Source organism: Gossypium arboreum, chromosome 8, assembly GCF_025698485.1.
Source record: "Gossypium arboreum isolate Shixiya-1 chromosome 8, ASM2569848v2, whole genome shotgun sequence".
Lineage (NCBI taxonomy): Eukaryota > Viridiplantae > Streptophyta > Magnoliopsida > Malvales > Malvaceae > Gossypium > Gossypium arboreum.
In genome coordinates, this window is record NC_069077.1 from 15,592,014 (window position 1) to 15,611,904 (window position 19,891).

Consider the following 19,891-nt stretch of genomic DNA (forward strand, 5'->3'; position numbering starts at 1 on the left):
TTTATAAAATTAATTAAATCTTGACATGTCATAGATATGATGTCAATAAAGGTAAATCCATTTTGTGGTAATTGAAAATGATGATTAAGAAAAAGAAACAAATAAAAGACCACAACCATTTGATACGTTAGTTTTGATTGACATAAAGAGTTTTCCTTTCTAAAATAATATGAATGGAAAATATTAATGTCAATGTTAGAAAATGTAAAAAAATTATGTCAAATGATTTAATATTGTGCAATTGTTGTATTTATGCAGTAATCAAAATTTACAAAGTTGATGCTTATTAATTTTGTATTTCCAACAAACTAATTATCTTTCTTTTTGGCGAGAAGGAATGAAATCTCATTCAAATCAATAATCAAACTATACAACAAAATAAAAAACAGTGCACCCAAAATAGAATCTCAGCCATCAACCTAAGTACAGTAGAGAAGGTGGCTAATCACAGCTAAAATCAGTCCATTTTTGTGAAGAACATAACAATTGATTTTCGTTGTTATCAATACACATGTTCTCCGGGCCTGATTACCATTCCTAGATACAAAACCAAGAGTACAATCCTGAAACCCTGCCCTGAATTGATGAATTTTATTCAAAATTGGCTCACTTTTTCATTGCATACACCTCCCCTTTCTCCTTGCAAATTCCATATGTTCAGTAATTGCTCAGTCAGCCACCTATTCTTCGTAATCTTAATGTTATTACCTTAACCCATCCCTGCATTTAGGATTTCTATCATTCATGGCGATAGCTAGCACATGATCAACCCTGAGGCTGGGAAGTTTCTGGTTCCAAAACTGCATATTTTATATAATAAAAATACTTGCATATCAATTAACCACCATATAAGCACATAAAAGCAGGAACCAGCAAGTAGGTCATCCAAAAGGCCCAACAACACTTGAAAGCAATATATTGTTTACTTGCAACTTCAGGATAAAACAGAGCTGATACCAGCTTTGAAATACTTCTAATAGGACAAAGGGGAGTAGAAATAAGCGAAGTAGCCACCTCTTTGAATTAACTTGAGGATCTATGTGTGTATGGAAGTGTCCTAAAGCATCTCATGAATTTATTCTCACGGATGATATCTAAAATGCTCCATAAACAGATTACCATTCAAAAGAAAATGTTTATATTACTATACCATAAGAAGGAAGAATTCATGGAATCCATTACTGCAATCCTCAACATGGGATAAATAAGTTCGATCCTAAAAGAAAAACAGCTTAAATTCAGCAAATGGCTCAACTACTAATCAGTATACACACATTCAAAGGGACAATGTAGCCAAACCATACAAAGAAAACATCAAATTCTAACCAGGTTAAGTGGGAGCAGCCTTGATAGCTTTCTGTAATTCATTCTCCACCTCACTCAACTTGCTTGCAGTCTTCTTCCCTTCTTTTCCACCGTTGTCTTCAACTGAATTTTTCTTGTTCCTCCATCGCTCAAAGTCGTTTGAATTCTTCACGGGAGGTGTGGGAGCCCTCCACCCATGACCTTCATTTTCCCTACTAGTTTTCCTGGCCGATATCTCATGTTTCATACCTTCTAGACACTGCTTCATTTCCCTATTCTCATCCTCCAACATATCCAAATCCTTTCTCATCCACGAATACATGCCTTTCAGCAACTTAAGTTCATCATCATTCCTTGCCATGCTCTTGTTTTTCTCTTCCTTGGCTTCCTTGGCTTCCTTAGCTTCTTCAATCTTCTCAACCCCAATCTTGTTTATTGTCAAATAAGGCATTTTGGAGCCCAGGTCTGAAGGCAAATTCACAATCCACCTTAGTTTCACCACCGCCCTTTTTGTCACAGGAAACATTGTTCTTGCTCTAACAGCAATTCCACCAAAAATCCCAGCTTTGTTGTCATCTTTCCTCACCAATGACCTCTCCATACCAAACCCATCGGTTGAATATAAACCATTACCATACCCAAACTTAAGGGTGTCAAGCCCATCATCACTTGCGTTTCGAGGTTCCAATTTCACATCTTGCCAAATCGAGGCCGAATCAGGGGTTCCAAACTCGGAATTCGAAGGTGAAGCAGATTGTCCTGAAACATGGTGAGGCCTAGAATCCGGCTCAAGGCTAGGTTTGGATGAAGTGGCCTTGTACAAAGAAAAGTTGCCAAATTGGGGCTTGAAATGGAGAGCGAACGTGGGGATTATAGTTCCAGGGTTAACCGATGAAAGGGAAAAGTAGGCAGAGAAAATAAGAGGGGAATCTTTAGGGGAGCCAAAGAGGCCAAGACCCGATTTTAGAGAAAGAGAGAAAGGGATTGTGATGGCAGAGGAAGCCGAGGGTGCATAAGAGAGTTTGAAGCAAGGGCCAGAAGGGAAATTCGTGGAAAGAGAAAAGGAGGTATTTTGAGAGGATTTGTTGCCGCCGCTGCCGCTGGAATCGGTGGTGGTTGGAGGGGCGGTAGTAAGGCTCGAAACGAAGGGTTGGCTAAATATGGAAATGGGTATTCTGGCTTTCAAGACTGGGTTCTTGTCTTCTTGGAGCTTGAATGATAGCTTCATGTCTTTTTTCAGTATCTCTTCCTGTTCCCTGTTGGTTGGTTATCGAAGAAAAGAGGAAAGTGCAGAAAGGGGAAAGATGAATCCTATATCCAAGCTGAAATCCATGAATTTGATTGGTTTGTGATTTTGTAAAACCAAGATTGTAGGAGCCTCATGTTAGAAGGGAGCGAGTCCAGCTCCCAACTCATCATCGCATTGTGCCAATTTTGTTTTCCCCCACAGAAAAGGCTAAAAGGGGAGCGTGTCAACTGTTAAAATCTTTGGCTATAGCTTGGCCCATTTTGTTATCTCTATTGGGCTCAGTGTAGTTCTATAGGTCCCATTTTTCCACCACAACTTGGGACTAGCTTTCTCACAAGGTAAGCACTCTCCTCTTTGCATTATTGAAAATGTATTCTATTGAAAATGCTCAAGAAGCTTACATAGATGATGGATAGATCTAATAGGCGGAGGAAAATTACACTTTCATTAAAGTCCAAGAGAAAGCTTTTTTATGCAGATAACATTCTGCATATTTACAAACAGATAGGACAATTCAAGTGATGGGAATTCAAGAGAGTTGAGAGGAAAATTGACTTCTCTCTCACGATACCCCACTTTTCTTTCGACTTAAATCTTTAATTTCTCAACATCATCATGTTGGGTACCAACCCTCTAACCCAGTTTCCTCATTATTCTATTAATCTACACCGTTATTTATATGTTTTAGCACCGATATGTATATATTATAGCTTAAAGCTAACTTGGTCATCAATATTTTCTGCAGTTTTTCCTTCCAGCTTGATACTCTTGTACCATCGGGCGCATGCTATGTAGACAATCAAGTCAATTGTCGTTAGTCCAGCTAAGAGGAAGTAAAACCAGTCTAGGTGACCCTTGTTCAGGTTGCCCGGTATCCATCCTGGCATGTGATCTTCTGTCGAGATCTTCATAACCATTGTCACTAGTAAGCTGCTAACATAGTTCCCTAGCGAGATCGATGTCATGCAAAGGGCACTGCCGAAGCTTTTCAATCCGTCCGGAGTCTGTGCATTGAAGAACTCCAGCTGACCAACATACATGAAAACTTCAGAGGCTCCTATAAATGCGTATTGAGGAACTTGCCAAAAGATGCTTAAGGAGCTTGAGCCTTCACAATGCATGCAGTCTTTGTCGGCATGTTTTAGTCTATAGCATTCCACTATCCCGGCAGAAACCATTGCCATTATGGCTATAACAAGGCCAATGCCCATCCTCTGGAGTTCGGTGAGTCCCCTGGAACCCTTTTTCTTAATCCTTGTAACCAGTGGATCCAGAACTCGTCGGTAAAGAAATATGAAAAGTGCCACACTGAGAATGTCGAAGCTAGACATGCTGGCTGGTGGAATCCGGAAATTCGAGACCGTAGTTTTCATTGCAGCACCTTGCTCAACGAATAGGGATGCCATTTGTGTGAAGACCACAGAGTAAATTATGGTGCAAAGCCAAATCGGGAGTAGTCTTAATACGCATTTAACTTCTTCCACTTGTGTGACAGGGCAGAGACGCCACATGCTGTGTGTTCCCTTCTTCTGCTCTTCAACATCCCTCGTACTAATGTATGCTGCTCTGTCCAAGAACCTATAAAACATCATCACTTAACAAATTAGCACTATGTAATTCATCTTGTAATGTTTGGTTTAATTCCAAGGTCGGGTTATGCTTTGATATTTACTTGAATTCATCGGTGTGGAGAATCTTTCTGTTGCCATTCATGGACGAATAGTTTCCATCGATATCATACAATTCGTCCGTATCCGGTGGCATATCAACACTGCATTTCCTTATTGCAGCTACTAGGACTTGAGAGAACCTGGAGAGAGGATTTCCACTTGGTTTGAAGTGCCTGTACCTAGTGGTTCCTACCAGAAACAAAACAAGTGCTGCCAAGGCAGAGCCTGCAGACACCCAGAAGCCAAGGGCCCACATGCCTTCATCCTCAAAATACCCCAAAATGGTGTTGGAGAAAAGGGATCCAAGGTTCAAAGCTAGGTAAAAGTAGCTAAAAAAGGCAACCTTAGAGTGGCCTTCCTTAGGGTCGTCTTCATCAAACTGATCAGCCCCAAAAGTAGCAATGTTAGGTTGATAGCCTCCATTCCCTAGGGCAACCAAGTAGATGGAGAGGTAAAACAACGTAATCTCCAATCCAGAATGTGAGCCGCACGGCATTTCTTGATTCCCGCAACCTCTTGGTCTAATCAAGAAAAGGTATGATGATAGCGACAGTGACACCAACCCCTGCATTACAGGGATGTTTTCAAGGCACATACACAATTAGAATGCAGAAATTCCTAACAACTTCTAAATTTATGAAAATATACAAAGTTTTCATCTTTCGGGAATGATAAAAAAAAATTTAGAGGTTGAGAAACGAGTTGCTTACAATAACAAATATGACTTGAAAGATAGCACAGGTTTTGTACCTTCCCCAGTAGGAATCACTGAGGAAAGCACCAACTAGGGAAAATATATAGACCGTCCCAGTCCATTTGCTGACATTATTAGCAGCCTCAGCATTATTTTGATCCAATACTCTTGTCAAGAAAAGCACCAAGTTCACCCCGACCCCGAAGAAAGCTAGAGTTGCCAGCCCCTGGTTCACTGGTTAATCATTTGACAAAAAAAAAACATAAATATTAACGAGAGAGACGTGCAAGAAATAACAAAAGACTTTGATAGTAAGATATGAAGATATGAACTGCATGGTAGACGTGGGAGGGTGAGAGACTTTCACATCAATATCAGGGAGGGATGCCCAGTTAGGTAAAGGAATTAAAACCTAAACCTAAAACCATAGGAAACTTCGAAAGGTTGCTTTCCAACACCTCTTGTATCTTTAGAATTCAATTATTTATCAGATTTTGGAAAATGCATCACTACAGTCAGTGTCAAGATCGAACAGTACCCAACTAAATTACATACGACGAGTGGCCTCTTGTTTTAAATTAAGAGATATATATATATCTATATGATGATAGGTGGCCTTTCATTTTCTTTTACATATGTGGAATATGAGCTCTCTTATATTCTCACCCTCAAATTTTTTTTTTAAAAAAGGGTTCGAAGCAGCTTGTTTGATGTGATTTTTCGATGTTCATGTGCATTTATATCACAAATTTAGCTGTCTGAAAAGTACATTAACGGCACACATTGCTGTGAAAATTAGAGCTAAAACAAAATATCCCCCCCCCCCCCCAAATCAATAAAAGCAAAACCAAGAAACATGTCCATGTTGGCTGTAAATACATACTCTTTTTGATCATTCGTGAAACTGGTTTCAATCTGATCAAAATTAATCGTGGTTGTCACTTCCAACCCCTTAAGTTACAATTTTATACTACACCCCTAATGTTTTAAACAGTTTTTATTCCTTTTCCATAGTTGGTGAGGGGTTGAATATATGTTTGTGAGTAATTAGGGTTATTTTAATTTTACCATTTTTCTATAATTTTAATTTATTTTCACCCACAAAATGGGATGTGATAAATTTAGTAGTTAAAAAAGACTATTAAAAACATTAAATAAAATGTATATATAAAAATAAGTTATTTAAATTATATTTATATTAAAAAAATCATTTGATACAACAAACAAAGTTTAAAAAGTGGCAAATGTCTCGTTTAAGAGGTAATAAAAGTAAAAATTTGAATATAAATAAATAGACATGCGGCCCTATTTGAAATCTCAAGTAGAATTAAAATATATATATTTACATTCTATTAATCCTTATATTAAAATGTAGATTAATAAAATAAAATGAAAAATGTTTTATCTATTATTTGTCTAATTAATTTTTAATTGACGATTTTAGTTATAGAGAATGGATGGTATGAGATGAAATATTATTCATTTCCAATAGTTTTATATCACATCAACAATTTCATCTTAAATTTTAATATTTTAATTTAGATTTGATTTTTTAGGATGGAAATGTTGTTGTGACATAAAACTATTGAAAAAAGATACAGATGACGTAGTATCACTCTTTCATACCATCCTTACCCTTTAATTATAGGAAATAACTTACATTAGGATGATCCTAAAAGCTAAAGTTTTTAAGCACCAATAAAATTTTGCCACATCATCAAAATTCAAAGGCATGAACTTATTATTATATACTCATCCATATAGAAATTATTTTATGGATCATTCTTACCACATTATTCATGGTTTCTTTCCAATTATTTAATGACATTCCAACAATATTTTTTCATATCATTGACACAAAATTTTGATAAATTTTTAACCCGTAACCTTGAACCCCCAACCCAAAATCTAAAACTTGAACTCTGTATCTTAAATCCCGAACCTAAATCTTGAACCACGAGATTTGGGGTTCAAGGTTCAAGCTCAATGTTTGGAATTTGGGGTTCAAGGTGAAAATTTATCAAAATTATTTATCAATGACATGAATTTTTTACAAAAATTACAATTTTTAAAATTAGTTGCACAAAAATAAAAAAAATTAGCTTATGAAAAAAAACAAAATGATTTAAATTTTGTAAAAAAAGAAAAAGAAAAGATGTTTGTTTATAATTTTAAAATTAATTATTTTAAATAATTTAATTAAACTTAAATTAAGTTAAAAAATATTCGATATAAATAAATATGTAATAATATTTTATTATGACACTATATACTTTTTAATATCGTCCTAATATAATTTATTCTCAAATATTTTCAATCACAACATAAATATAATATAATCTATCTTTTATATTAAATAGATTAGGTTAATAATCAATTTTCTTTTATAAAAAAATCTTTTAAATTGAGGGTGTTTCATGAATAAGGTGGAACACAGTCATTTGAAAGAGAGTGGCAGGCAGCCGAGGAAATTGCTTTTTGCGGTGAGAAGGGTGGATTTTGCAAGTTAATTATTAGAGAGGGGGACACGTGGGAACAACTCACGTCATGCAATACTCACGGAGGGTGGAGGGACTATTACGTGTTAAACTCCTCTTCCCCTAAATTGCATGCGCTCTCTCTCTTCTTTTTTTTTTTTTTCTCATTATTTTGGCAATCCCTTCACTTCATTAACTGGCCCTGCCAAAACCAAACAAAATCCCACAACCAACCAGCTACAAGCCTACACTTTAACCCAGCTGAGCTCTCCAAACGAGAACAATACATGCAACAGAACTTCGACACTTGGGTTATGGTTTGTGTAGGGTTTGGTTTAAAATCTTACACGTTTCTTCTTTTTGTTAATTATGACAATTTTGTCTTTTTGTTTCTTTTTTCTTTTTAATTTATTTCTCTTATTTTCTGGAATTCTTCAACTGAACCTCTCAGTTCTCATTTCACCCTTTTGATAGCTTATCCTAAACCTGCTCTGTACATATCTTTTTTTTTTCTTTTCTATTTTAAGAAGTTCATTTTTTCACCTAGAAATACCCTTCCCCTACCTACTCATAGCTTTATATTACTATATCATAAATACGACTAACGATGATTGCAATTTAAAAATCTTCCGAAATTGACACCTTAATTTTGTTACTATTTATATTAAGCTCTTTGTTTTATGAAAGCTAATTAAGTTTGTTGATATAACAAGAAAGAAAGAAAGCTTACAGAGAATGATAATTCCAGCAGTCCATTGTCCGGATTTTGCTTTGATTGCGGGTCGGCCATGCCAATCAACACTTCCGTCTTGAGTGCATGCTTCTTCTTGTTCCTCTTTCAACTTCCCCTGTTTTATTATTATTATTATTATTATTATTATTATTATTATTCTTTATAATTTGAAACCATAAAAAGGAAAAGAAATAAATCATCGGGAAACAGAATGGTTCCATTAATGCATGAATGTATCCGTTATTAGATGTCTTTGCATCTGCTAATGACTAAAATGTTTTTCTTTATTAAACCTGATAACTTTAAAAGGCAATGGAATAGCTGATGAATACTTGGGTTTGTGCACAGAATGAGAAGAAAATATTAGGATCCCTTAGGTAGACCCTTACTAACCTCCTTGCACACCTCTAAGCAAGCCATTGGTGTTAGTTAATAACGAAGAGAAAATTTGTATATGAGGGTGGTGGTGTAGAAGCTGCCAGAGAGTAGAGGAAAGGTCGTGAAGAAGAAACTATGAAGAAGAAGAAGAGTAGTGAGGGAGTCGTTTGGAAGGAGGAGGAGGGAGAGCAATGTGAATAAATAGAGGGTGCGGGAGGTGAGTTGAACGGTGGAGATTGTATTAAAAAAAAGGGAGGAGGATGCCCACATGGGCCAATAATTTACATATTATAATTAGAGGGAAATTATTTGGACTTTGACAGTGATAGAGAGGAGGGTGTTTTTTAACATATATCAATTTTTTCTCCAATGGTTTGGAATTAGAATTGATGAACAAAATGGGGTTCCTCTCCAATATCCAATATGTTGGGGGTTTGATTTGATATTGACAGATTTGAGACAGTTAGCTTACATGGTTTTCCAACAATTTGGTACACACAATTAAAACTCTTTGCCTAGCTTCCAACTCCCAAACTTAGTAAAAACGAAACTCAGTTTCTCTTCCACTTCAACCCATATCTGGTTTTTCTCTTCAGTTCAAATCTATATGAAATTCATACCCCACACTTGATGCTAACAATTCCATGCTTAATTTCTTTTATGTGAGAGTTTGGTATGATCTATTAATTCAATAGCTCATTTAATAATTTAGTGAGATGGTTATTTATGATGTTAACTTTTCATATAGAAAAACAAAATCATGTCTCATTGAAATTCCACATGCTTTTTAAAATTGTATTAATTCGATAATTACAGTGGTTAATTTTAATCTTGAGCTTTTTGAATTGGTTAATTTCAATCTATATTTTTTAATTTTAAATTTTCAATCTTAACCTAAATGGTAACAGTTGAATCATTATTAGTTTTGTATTATGCATAAAATTATAGATTTAATATATATTTTCCAACTTGATCATTCCTATATTTTTGAATTTTAAAATTTCAATAATGATATAAACGACAATCATTAAATCCATTAACTAGCTTTTTTATGATCATAACATGTTAAAATATCAAGTGACACTATGTTTTATAATATGTTTGCTGTACAAGATTTTGAAAATACCAAAATTTAATAAATTTAACAACTATCATTTGGCTAATTTTAGAGTTTTAAAACTCAAAAAATAAAGAGACTAAAAATGCACAAATTAAAGTATAAAGACTAAATCTATAACTCGGGCATAATATAGGGACTAGTAGCATAGTTTAACCTTTTGATTATCATCAAATGTTAATTTTGAAGCAAAATAGACCTGTTCATGGGTCGGGTTGCCAGTCCAGGCTCGAAAGCCTGTCGAAAATTTGGGAGAGTTTGGGCAAAAATATTAAGCCTGAAAATTGGCTTGGGGAAAAAAATAGGCTCGTTTAAAATATGAGCTAGGCTCAGGCTTAAACATTCAAGGCTCGAGTTTAACCCAACCTGTTTTTAAGTTTATATATAATACTTTAAATTATATTATTTTTATATATTATGTAATTTATAATACATAAAAAATAAATCTATACTAAATATATAATACTACTCTAATGCAAATATTAAAATAACGTTAAGATGGCTATATAAAAAATTCTAATAAGATAATATGGGTTTGGATTCGTCTTTTGTAAATATAAATGGACTTGAGCAAAATTTTAGGCTTATATTTCAGATCAGGCTGGACTTAGACAAATATAAAATATATTAATATCATGCTTAAATATGACCTGAATTGAATCTAACTCTACTTATGAACAAGAAATAAGTCCCATAAATAAATGTTTTCCTTTCCAAAGTATCAAGTTAGATATTAGGCAATGCAGCTAGGAATAAGAAGATTGTAATGATTATTTAAAAAAAAAAAAAAAGAAGAGTGGAATAAGTGAATCAAGTAAAAATGAACATGCGTCAGAAATGCTTGTTTCCACTTAATTATGAATCTGAAATCATGGCAACAAAGTGTCATTTGACAAGCCAAAAAAAAAGCTGAATTGGAAATAAGGAGAAGCATAAATTCTGGGATACCCCATCTCATAATGGTTGAATTATTTTGCTAATAATACATCCCCTTTTAAGACTGTAGTTGCAAATTAAAACATTCTTCTTAATATGCTGATCCTCTTTTATTCTTTTACCCTTTCCATAATTTCAAGTTCCTTGTCCCCAAATATTCCTCTCCCATCATTCCACGTGAATATTAGAATGTACAAATATTAGCCACCACATTTGGTTCCCTTCATATACTTGGGTTTTATAATATTAACGTCACACTAAATGAGTATGCTGAATTAAGAGAGATTGCATATATGCTTCACATTTATTAATTATTCTGCTAAATTTAAAGATTTGATTCTACATGGATAATTGTGGACTTTGTCACCCACATGCACGTAGGTTGTAATTTGTAAGACTAAGAACAACAAAAAGAGATGGAGTATATGTCATTTCTCTTTTAAGATGCTTCCTTGTATATGCTGATATAATATAGAAAAACTAAAAACCGACAATTAAACTGCATATAAGATTTATGATTTTCCAAATAAAATTAAACCTGGTGACAAGTTCTGTTCAAGAGACATCTTACTGTCGACACCATGCATGCATATCGATATTTGAAGAAGTGGAAGAAATAAAATTATAAAATATGAGAACACGGGAATTTGCATGGTTGGAATTAATTTGGTTTCCAAACTACTCATCTTCCACTTTTTGTTCTGATTTGTTTGAATAATATATATATATATTTTCTGTCAGAATTTGAGCATTCATACCTAATTTATTAGGTGAGGATGACCTCACAAAAGAATGAATGCAATCCAATAATTCCTTTCACTTTGAATGAGGATCTCTCAATAGTAGCAACAAGCCCTTGGCCTTCTTTATGTTGCCCTTAATTTCCTTCCTTCATTTTTACTCTATATGGAAAGAAATACATTTTTATTGAGGTGGCTGGCTTGGGTGATAATTACATATAACAATATATATACATATATATATATATATGTTAGTGTCTTGTCAAATTTGTTAGGGTTTAAACCTTCCACTAAATTAGTTAATTGTATGGTTAGATTTTTCTCAATTTCAACCAAAAACTTAAGCATTGGCATGGAAACTTGTTTATTCATGCACATGTTTGTTCTATGATTGTAATTTCTACCATTCTTTACCAGTTTCCTATGTTCAGATTGAAAAAATGTAACTCAGGCCAAACTTACTTAATATTTTAAAAGATAAATTATAAAATTAATCATATCGTTAAACTATTAGCTCCAATTAAGAGTACATGTACTGGTAAGCTAACGTAACATCTTAACCTCACATATAAAGTTTTTAAGTCGAATTGTAAAACCAATCCCAGTAAATTTTCCAGTTGATTTTTTTTTTATTTTCTTTATATTTTTTTAATTTACAAAAGATTTGAAAATCACAGGAGACTATCAAACTTAAATCCGTCCATCTTATAATAAAAAAATTCCATCAGCAAAAATTTTAATTATTCCCATTTTGGTTCTTTTCATTCTTAATTTTATAAAAACAAAAAACAAAAAAAAAATTAACATCAAGAACTGACCATGGTGGTGTGTCAGAACCAGCAATTGAACAGTTATCTTATAGCTATGGTTACTATTTCCATCCTTTATAATATTTGTTTTTTAAATGATGGGTCAATAAATTGCATCATTTTTTTCTGAAACTTTGTTTTTGGACGATCTAAGATTTGAGCACTTAAAGTATTGATGTTAAGTCTCGCGACAAGTTGGTTGAAATTCGCATAAAAGTCCCTGTTGTAGACCTCTCAAAGTCTGCTTAAAAACACTAGATAACCAAAGCCTGTGAAGAGTTTGGATTGTTCAAGGTGATCAAACATGGGGTTCAAATGGAATTTATTTCCAGGTTGGAATATGAAGCCACTAAGTTCTTCAGTTTATCACATCGTGAGAAACAGAAAACAAAACCTATGTTTATGGTAATAAAAGGATCGGAATACATGTTGATGTGTTATGGCATAAAAATGTTTCTGTTATTTCCTGTTTTATTTTTGCTTTTAATGACTGTTGGTGCTGCGCACCGTTTTAGCTTATAGACACCTTAAGTGAAATGGAGCGGATTGTTCATATTTTAATTTATTTGAAACGATGTGTTTTGGGCAGTATTGTTAGCTAAGTGAAACAGTGCGAATTAAGGGAAGGTTACAACTGTCAATAAAAAGCTCGCCACAACCAACCCCTTGACTATCAACCCCTTGACTATTTCTAGTGGGAAGGGTGTATTGGGTCGGTTATGAAAAGAATTGTGGATTTTTTTTTCTCTTCTTCCTTTCAACTTTCTGCTTCTCTCTTCTCTTATCTTTATTAAATCTCACTCACAAAAAATATGTGTCAAAGGTATCAGAGCCTTGACATCTCCATGGCCGGGGAAGGGGTTACCACGTGAATGCAGAAGGAAATGAGTTAGTTGCAACAGGACCTTAGTCAGCTTCAAGTGGAATTTGCACAACTGGACATTAGGTTGGACGACCATTTTAGGGAACTCAAGGATAAAGTCAAGGGTGAGATTAAAATTGAGTTGCAAGCTCTCTTTGAATAATACCTGGGTCAACCGCAATTAGTAACGAGCAATAGGTCTTTACAGGATAAAGGCAATGGAGTGCTTGGAGGGGCTCATCTTGGTTTTCCTCCTAAGGAGAACTTTTTGGCATCACCTATGCCAGAACCAAGGTATTTGAAAACTTCCTCGAGAGTCAATGTTGTAGATCTATGCTTGAGATCTTCTAAACTTGATTGTCCCAAATTTAATAAAACAAATTTCAATAGGTGGTGGTCGAAACTTGAGTAGCATTTTGAAGCTGAGGGGATACTGGACAATGTTAAGGTCAGAACTGTAATGCTACACCTAGAGGGCAAAGCTCTAGATTAGCACAATTTCTTTAGTCAAAGACAAAGAGGACTTCACTGTCTGTCTTGGGATGTTTATGCTCGAGGGCTATGAGAATGATTTGGCTACACAACTTTCTTGGATCCAATGTTAGAATTGGTCTCTTTAAAACACCGAGGGACTGTAGATTAGTACCACGACTAGTTTGTAAGCCTACTAAACCAACTTCACCTACCTGAAAATTATGCTCTGAATATTTTTCTAGTAATCTGAAGGTTGAAATAGGCCAATATTTGCATATCTTTAAACCTAAGACTCTAGTTAAAGGGTTGTTGTTGGATAGACAAGTGGAGGAAATGTTAACCAACAATCATAAAAGGTCTGCTCCCACAAGAATAGGAGGGTCTCATAAACTTCTCTCGTTATTTCCTACTACTCGAGCCCCTGTATTTTTTAGCTCTACTTCATCTTCTAGTGGACCCTATACTATTGTTAGTGTTTAGAAGGGAACTACTAAGGCTCTCACACACAATTAGACATGAAGGACATAAGGAAGAAAGGGTTATGCTTTTGGTGTTCAGCTAAGTACACACCTGGACACAAATGTATGAAGGCACAAATGTACTAACTTCTATTAGACCTTCAAGATGACGTGGATGAAGAAGCCACAAGTCCATAATCTGAAGAATTTTTAGATTGTCAGGAGCATTTAGACAATACTGAGTCTGAAGAAGAACAATACCTAGCTCCAGTTCTTTTTTTGCATGTATTACATGGTTCTCAGGGAAGCAAAATAATGAGAATTACTGCTACCATTGGGACTGTTACTGTCATCATCCTAATTGATTCAAGCAATACCCATAATTTTGTGGATACCAAACTGGTCAAGAAACTTAGTCTTCCATTTGAGCATACAACCAAGTTGAAGATTACTGTTGCTAATGAAGGTATTTTACACACTTAAGGATAATATAGGGCAATGTACTAGACATCTCGAGATAGTCACTTCAACATTAGCTTCATGCTTTTACCTTTAAAAGAGTGTGATTTTGTCCTAGGGGTCCAATGGCTCTTATTCTTATGAGATATTGTCTGGAACTTCTCCACTCTCACTATGCAATTCACTCACCAAGACCAACAATGTATATTGCATGGGATCTCACCAGGAGCTATCCAAATTATTTCTTGAACTCACTTGAGCAAGTTATTTGAACTCAATCGAACAAGTTATTTTTTTTCTTTAACAATGGCTCCTGTACTTTTCTCTTCACTACTGGTGCTCAAACTTCTTTTTTCACTACTACCAGTAACTTGGATGTAACGCCCCTTACCCGAGACCGTTGCCGGAGTCGAGCACAAGGCACTACTAAAGTTATTTGAGCACTTAACCAAATTCAGATAATTTATATCATACTTTTTAGACAAGCTATCCAACTGCGTCATAGTTTCTAAATAATTCATATCTCGAGTTATAAAGCTCAAAATCCAAATCCGTAAATTTTCCCCGAATTTATACTCATATATCTACTTACCAATTTTTTTATATAATTTTTGGTTGGTCCAATTAGTACATTTTATTAGTTAAATCCTCCCCTATTTCAGGGTTTGGCTACTTTGACCCCTGTGCACTACGAACCAAATTTCTCTCTGTAAAAAATTCAAATAACCATGCCGTTTGTTTCTCTTAAAAATAGACCCAATGAGGAATCCATACATATACAGTATGACTTATAATTATTTTTGTGAAATTTTTAATGATTTTCTAAAATCAGAACAGGGGAACTCGAAGTCATTCAGACTCTGTCCCACCACAATTTAAATATCTCATAACATAAAATCCAATTGCATGCACCGTTTCCTCTATATGAAACTAGACTCATTAGGCTTTAATCTCATTTTTTTCTCAGCCCTTAACTCAATTTCCATAATTTATGGTGAATTTTCAAAGTCAAACTACTGCTACTTACCAAAAACTGTTTTAGTACAAATATTGTTAACTAGTTTATAACATCTTTACTTCAATTCATTCAAACTCTATACATGCCACATAAATCTTTAAACATAAAACAAAACTACCGAATTGATCTGAATAGTGTGCCTGTTGTGTTGATCCGATCTACCACTTCTCTTTAATTCAATCTACAAAAGAAATTATCAAACACACACAAGTAAGCTTATTGAAGCTTAGTAAGCTCATAGGCATAAAAACACAAATCATATCAAATATTGTACACAATCATATATCTATTAGTTTAACTATTTCATCCTCCAAATCACAATTTCATTAATAACTCATTGGAATAATTTCCATATGGCTACTCACAATTTAACTCCCTTAGGCCCATTTCTCATTTACTTCATTGTCAAATTAGGGAACAATAAGGGAATTGAGTGCTTCATTATCACATTGCCATAGTAAACTATGGACTTTCACATTGTTACGCATCACACACCGAAGCCATAGCCTTGCCATGGTCTTACACGGTTCACATATCATACCGAAGCCATATCCCAGACATGGTCTTATACTGAATCACATTATCACATTATACCGATGCCATAGCGCAGCTATGGTCTTGTACGGAGTCACATTATCACATTGCACCGATGCCATAGCCCAGCTATGGTCTTAAACGGGCGCACTTATCACATATTTTTCGTCAATTCATCAGGGTCACAGAATAGAAGCACTCAAATCTATTGTTCCTACTAATTTGTACTTTTAGTTACACATTATTTATTAGTTAATGCAAATTGATAGTATTCATCAACAATAAAATACTTTAACAATCATAAGATTTTCATATCAAAACATTGAACTTTGCCATATGAACTTACCTGGACTAATTTGCAAAAGTCGTAGAAATTTAGGAACTATTCTTGAATTTTCTCCTTTCCACGATTCAGTTCGTTTTCTTGATCTATAATTATAAAATCATTCCTTCATTAGCATCCATTTCAATTCTATTCTATTTCACAATTTATGCCCTTAAATTTTCGAAATTACACAATTACCCTAAACTTTTCAATTTTTACAATTTAGTCCCTGCTCAATTTATTCATCAATTGAACTAATTCTTCTCAAATAACACTTTATTTAAACATTATAAACTATTTCACAGCCTTTGACATTCAAAGTTTCATCACAAAACCCTAATTTTATAACTTTCACAATTAGGTCCTAAATAATGATTTCTATGAAAATCTCTTCATAAAATCATTATATAATAGAATTAAAACCTCAATTCCATGATAAATCATCATAAACTTTCAGCACTTATTCATGGAAACTTTCAAAATTATCCATATAATCAAAAACTAATGAATTAAACATATGGACCTAGTTGTAAAAGTCACAAAAACATAAAAATTATCAAGAAAAGCAAGAATTAAACTTACATGATGTAAAATATGAAAAACCAGCTTTCTCCAGACCTTCTATGGCGTTTCGGCTGATAAAATATGAAGAGATCTCTAGGTTCTTCAATTTTATTCTTATTTTATATGTTAAAGTTGTAAAATTTCCAATTTTGCCCTTATTTCCTTATTTTTTGCTGATTTTCTTGCCTTTGCCGTCCAGCCTATTCACTTTTAGGCTTAATTTCCTTTAAATCTTCCTTCTTTTAACACTTGAGCTATTTAATCCTTTTAGCAAAATTTATTTTTATTACAATTTAGTCCTTTTTATTAAATTGACTACCTAATCGTTAAAATTTCTCAACAAAACTTTAATACTAGCTAAATGAAACTTCATAAATATTTATAAAAATATTTATAGCTTGATTTTCAAATCCGAGGTCTCGATACCTCGTTTTTGACCCGTTTGACCTAATAAATTCTTTTAATTCACTAATTTCACCATTTCACAAATTCTTCTAAATTCTTACTTGACTCATAAATATTAAATTACTATCTTGTTCAATCTTATTTGTCGGATTTAGTGATCTCAAATCACCATTTCCGACACCACTGAAAATTAAGCCGTTACAACTCTCCCCCCCTTAGGAAATTTCGTCCTCGAAATTTCGTACCTGAAAATAAATGCGGATATTGTGATCTCATAGATTCTTCCGTTTCCCAAGTTGCCTCCTCCAATCTATGTCGATGCCATAACACTTTTACTAACGGTACTCGTTTATTCCGTAGTTCTTTAACTTCCCGAGCTAATATTTTCACTGGTTCCTCCGAATAAGTCATATCTGATTGTAGCTCTATCTCAGTATGAGGAGTCACATGTGAAGGGTCTGATCTATATCGTCTCAACATAGATACATGAAATACATTATGGATCTTCTCAAGTTCTGGAGGCAAGGCCAATCTATAAGCTACCGGACCGATCCTCTCAATGATTTCGTATGGTCTGATAAATCGTGGACTAAGCTTTCCTTTTCTACCAAACCGTAAAACTTTCTTCCATGGAGAAACTTTCAAGAACACACGATCACCCACATTGAACTCTATATCTCTTCTTTTCAAATCTACATACGACTTTTGACGATCGGAAGCAGCTTTCAAACTTTCTCGAATAATCTGAACTTTCTCTTCAGTTTCCCGAATTAAATCCACTCCGACTAATTTCGATTCACTTAATTCTGACCAATACAATGGGGTTCTGCACTTCCTTCCATACAGAGCTTCAAACGGTGCCATTTTGATACTAGCTTGATAACTGTTATTATAAGCAAATTCAGCTAAAGGTAAGTACCTTTCCCAGCTGCCACTGAACTCAAGTATACAGAACCTTAACATATCTTCCAAAATCTGAATCACTCGCTCTGATTGTCCATCTGTCTGAGGGTGAAAAGCTGTACTAAATTTTAACTTAGTACCTAAAGCTTCCTGTAGTTTATTCCAAAATCTCGAAGTAAACCTCGGATCTCGATCAGAAATAATTGATGTCGGCACCCCATGTAATCTCACAATTTCTGACACATATAATTCCACTAACTTATCAAGTGAAAAATTTGTTCTGACCGGAATAAAATGCACCGATTTAGTTAATCATCTACTATCACCCAAATCGAATCTTTTTCTTGAGTCACCGGCAATCCGATACGAATCCATCGTCACATGTTCCCACTTCCATTCGGAATCATTACGGGTTGTAACAAACCAGTAGGCACTTGATGTTCACTTTTACACATTGATGATTAAACATTTTGCCACAAATTCACAAGTTTCTCGTTTCATACCAGACCACCAATACATTTTTTTCAAATCACAATACATCTTCGTACTACCCGGATGAATCGAGTACATACTACTATGAGCCTCTGATAAGATATCCTTCTTCAATTCTAGATTATTCGGGACACAAATTCTATTACGATGGTATAACATACCACTATTATCAATAGAGTAATCTAAGTTCAAATTATCCCGAACCATTTTTCGTTTCAACACCAACTTCGGATCTTCATCTTGCAATTCCCGAATTCATTGAAAGAATATTGGTTTTGTCTTTAATTCAGTTAATATAGAACCATTTTCATTAACAGACAAATCAGCATTTAACGCCCGAAGAGCAAATAATGATGATTTTCGACTAAGTGCATCTGCCACTACATTTGCCTTACCCGGATGATAATCAATGATAAGATCGTAATCTTTCAACAGCTCTAACCATCGCCTCTGTCTCAAATTCAGCTCTTTCTGCGACATTAAATATTTCAAACTTTTATGGTCTGTATACACATAACATTTCTCTCCATATAGGTAGTGTCTCCAAATTTTTAAAGCAAATACTATGGCAGCTAATTCAAGATCATGTGTAGGGTAGTTCCTCTCATGTGGTTTCAACTGTCGAGAAGCATATGCTACAACTTTTCCTGACTGCATCAATACACAACCTAAACCATTCAGAGACGTATCACTATATACTACATATGGCACACCTGATTCAGGCTGAGTTAACACCGGAGCCTCTGTCAACATTTTCTTTAATTGATCAAAACTTCGTTGGCACTCATCAAACCATACAAACTCAATATTCTTCTGTAATAATTTAGTTATCGGTGAAGCAATCAGTGAAAAATCTTTCACAAATCGACGATAGTAACCAACTAATCCAAGGAAACTTCGCACTTCCGTAACATCCTTTGGAGTTTTCCAATTAATCACCGCTGACACCTTACTCGGATCTACCCGTATACCATCAACTGACACAATGTGACCCAAGAATCCCACTTCATGAAGCCAAAATTCACATTTACTAAATTTTGCATATAACTGTTTTTCCCTTAATATCTGTAATACAATTCTCAAGTGTTGAGCATGCTCGGATTCTGTCTTTGAATAGATCAGTATATCGTCAATAAACACAACCACAAATCTATCCATGTAAGACTGGAAAATTCGATTCATTAAATCCATAAAAGCAGCAGGAGCATTTGTCAAACCGAATGGCATAACTAAGAACTCATAATGACCATACCGAGTTCTAAAAGCTGTTTTCGGTACATCACATTCCT

General features: G+C 34.5%; 2 protein-coding genes across 3 annotated transcripts; both read right to left on the reverse strand.

Moving 5' to 3' along the window:
* Window positions 1–1,190: 1,190 nt before the first annotated feature.
* LOC108467775 (uncharacterized) lies at window positions 1,191–2,785 on the reverse strand. The gene has a single exon (XM_017768537.2). It carries the CDS (start codon window positions 2,531–2,533, stop codon window positions 1,331–1,333), a length of 1,203 nt encoding a protein of 400 aa, XP_017624026.1. The 5' UTR covers window positions 2,534–2,785; the 3' UTR covers window positions 1,191–1,330.
* A 191-nt stretch (window positions 2,786–2,976) lies between these two features.
* LOC108468153 (protein NRT1/ PTR FAMILY 7.3) lies at window positions 2,977–11,249 on the reverse strand. Of its 2 annotated transcripts, none has more exons than XM_053018012.1 (5): window positions 11,098–11,249; window positions 8,126–8,243; window positions 4,935–5,152; window positions 4,227–4,789; window positions 2,977–4,132 (listed from the first exon to the last, which is right to left on the reverse strand). In XM_053018012.1, exons 1-5 carry the CDS (start codon window positions 11,140–11,142, stop codon window positions 3,259–3,261), a joined length of 1,818 nt encoding a protein of 605 aa, XP_052873972.1. In that variant the 5' UTR covers window positions 11,143–11,249; the 3' UTR covers window positions 2,977–3,258. The 2 variants fall into 2 exon arrangements, with proteins under 2 accessions (XP_052873972.1, XP_017624514.1); XM_017769025.2 differs by lacking the exon at window positions 11,098–11,249 and adding an exon at window positions 8,522–8,885.
* Between the last annotated feature and the right edge of the window lie 8,642 nt (window positions 11,250–19,891).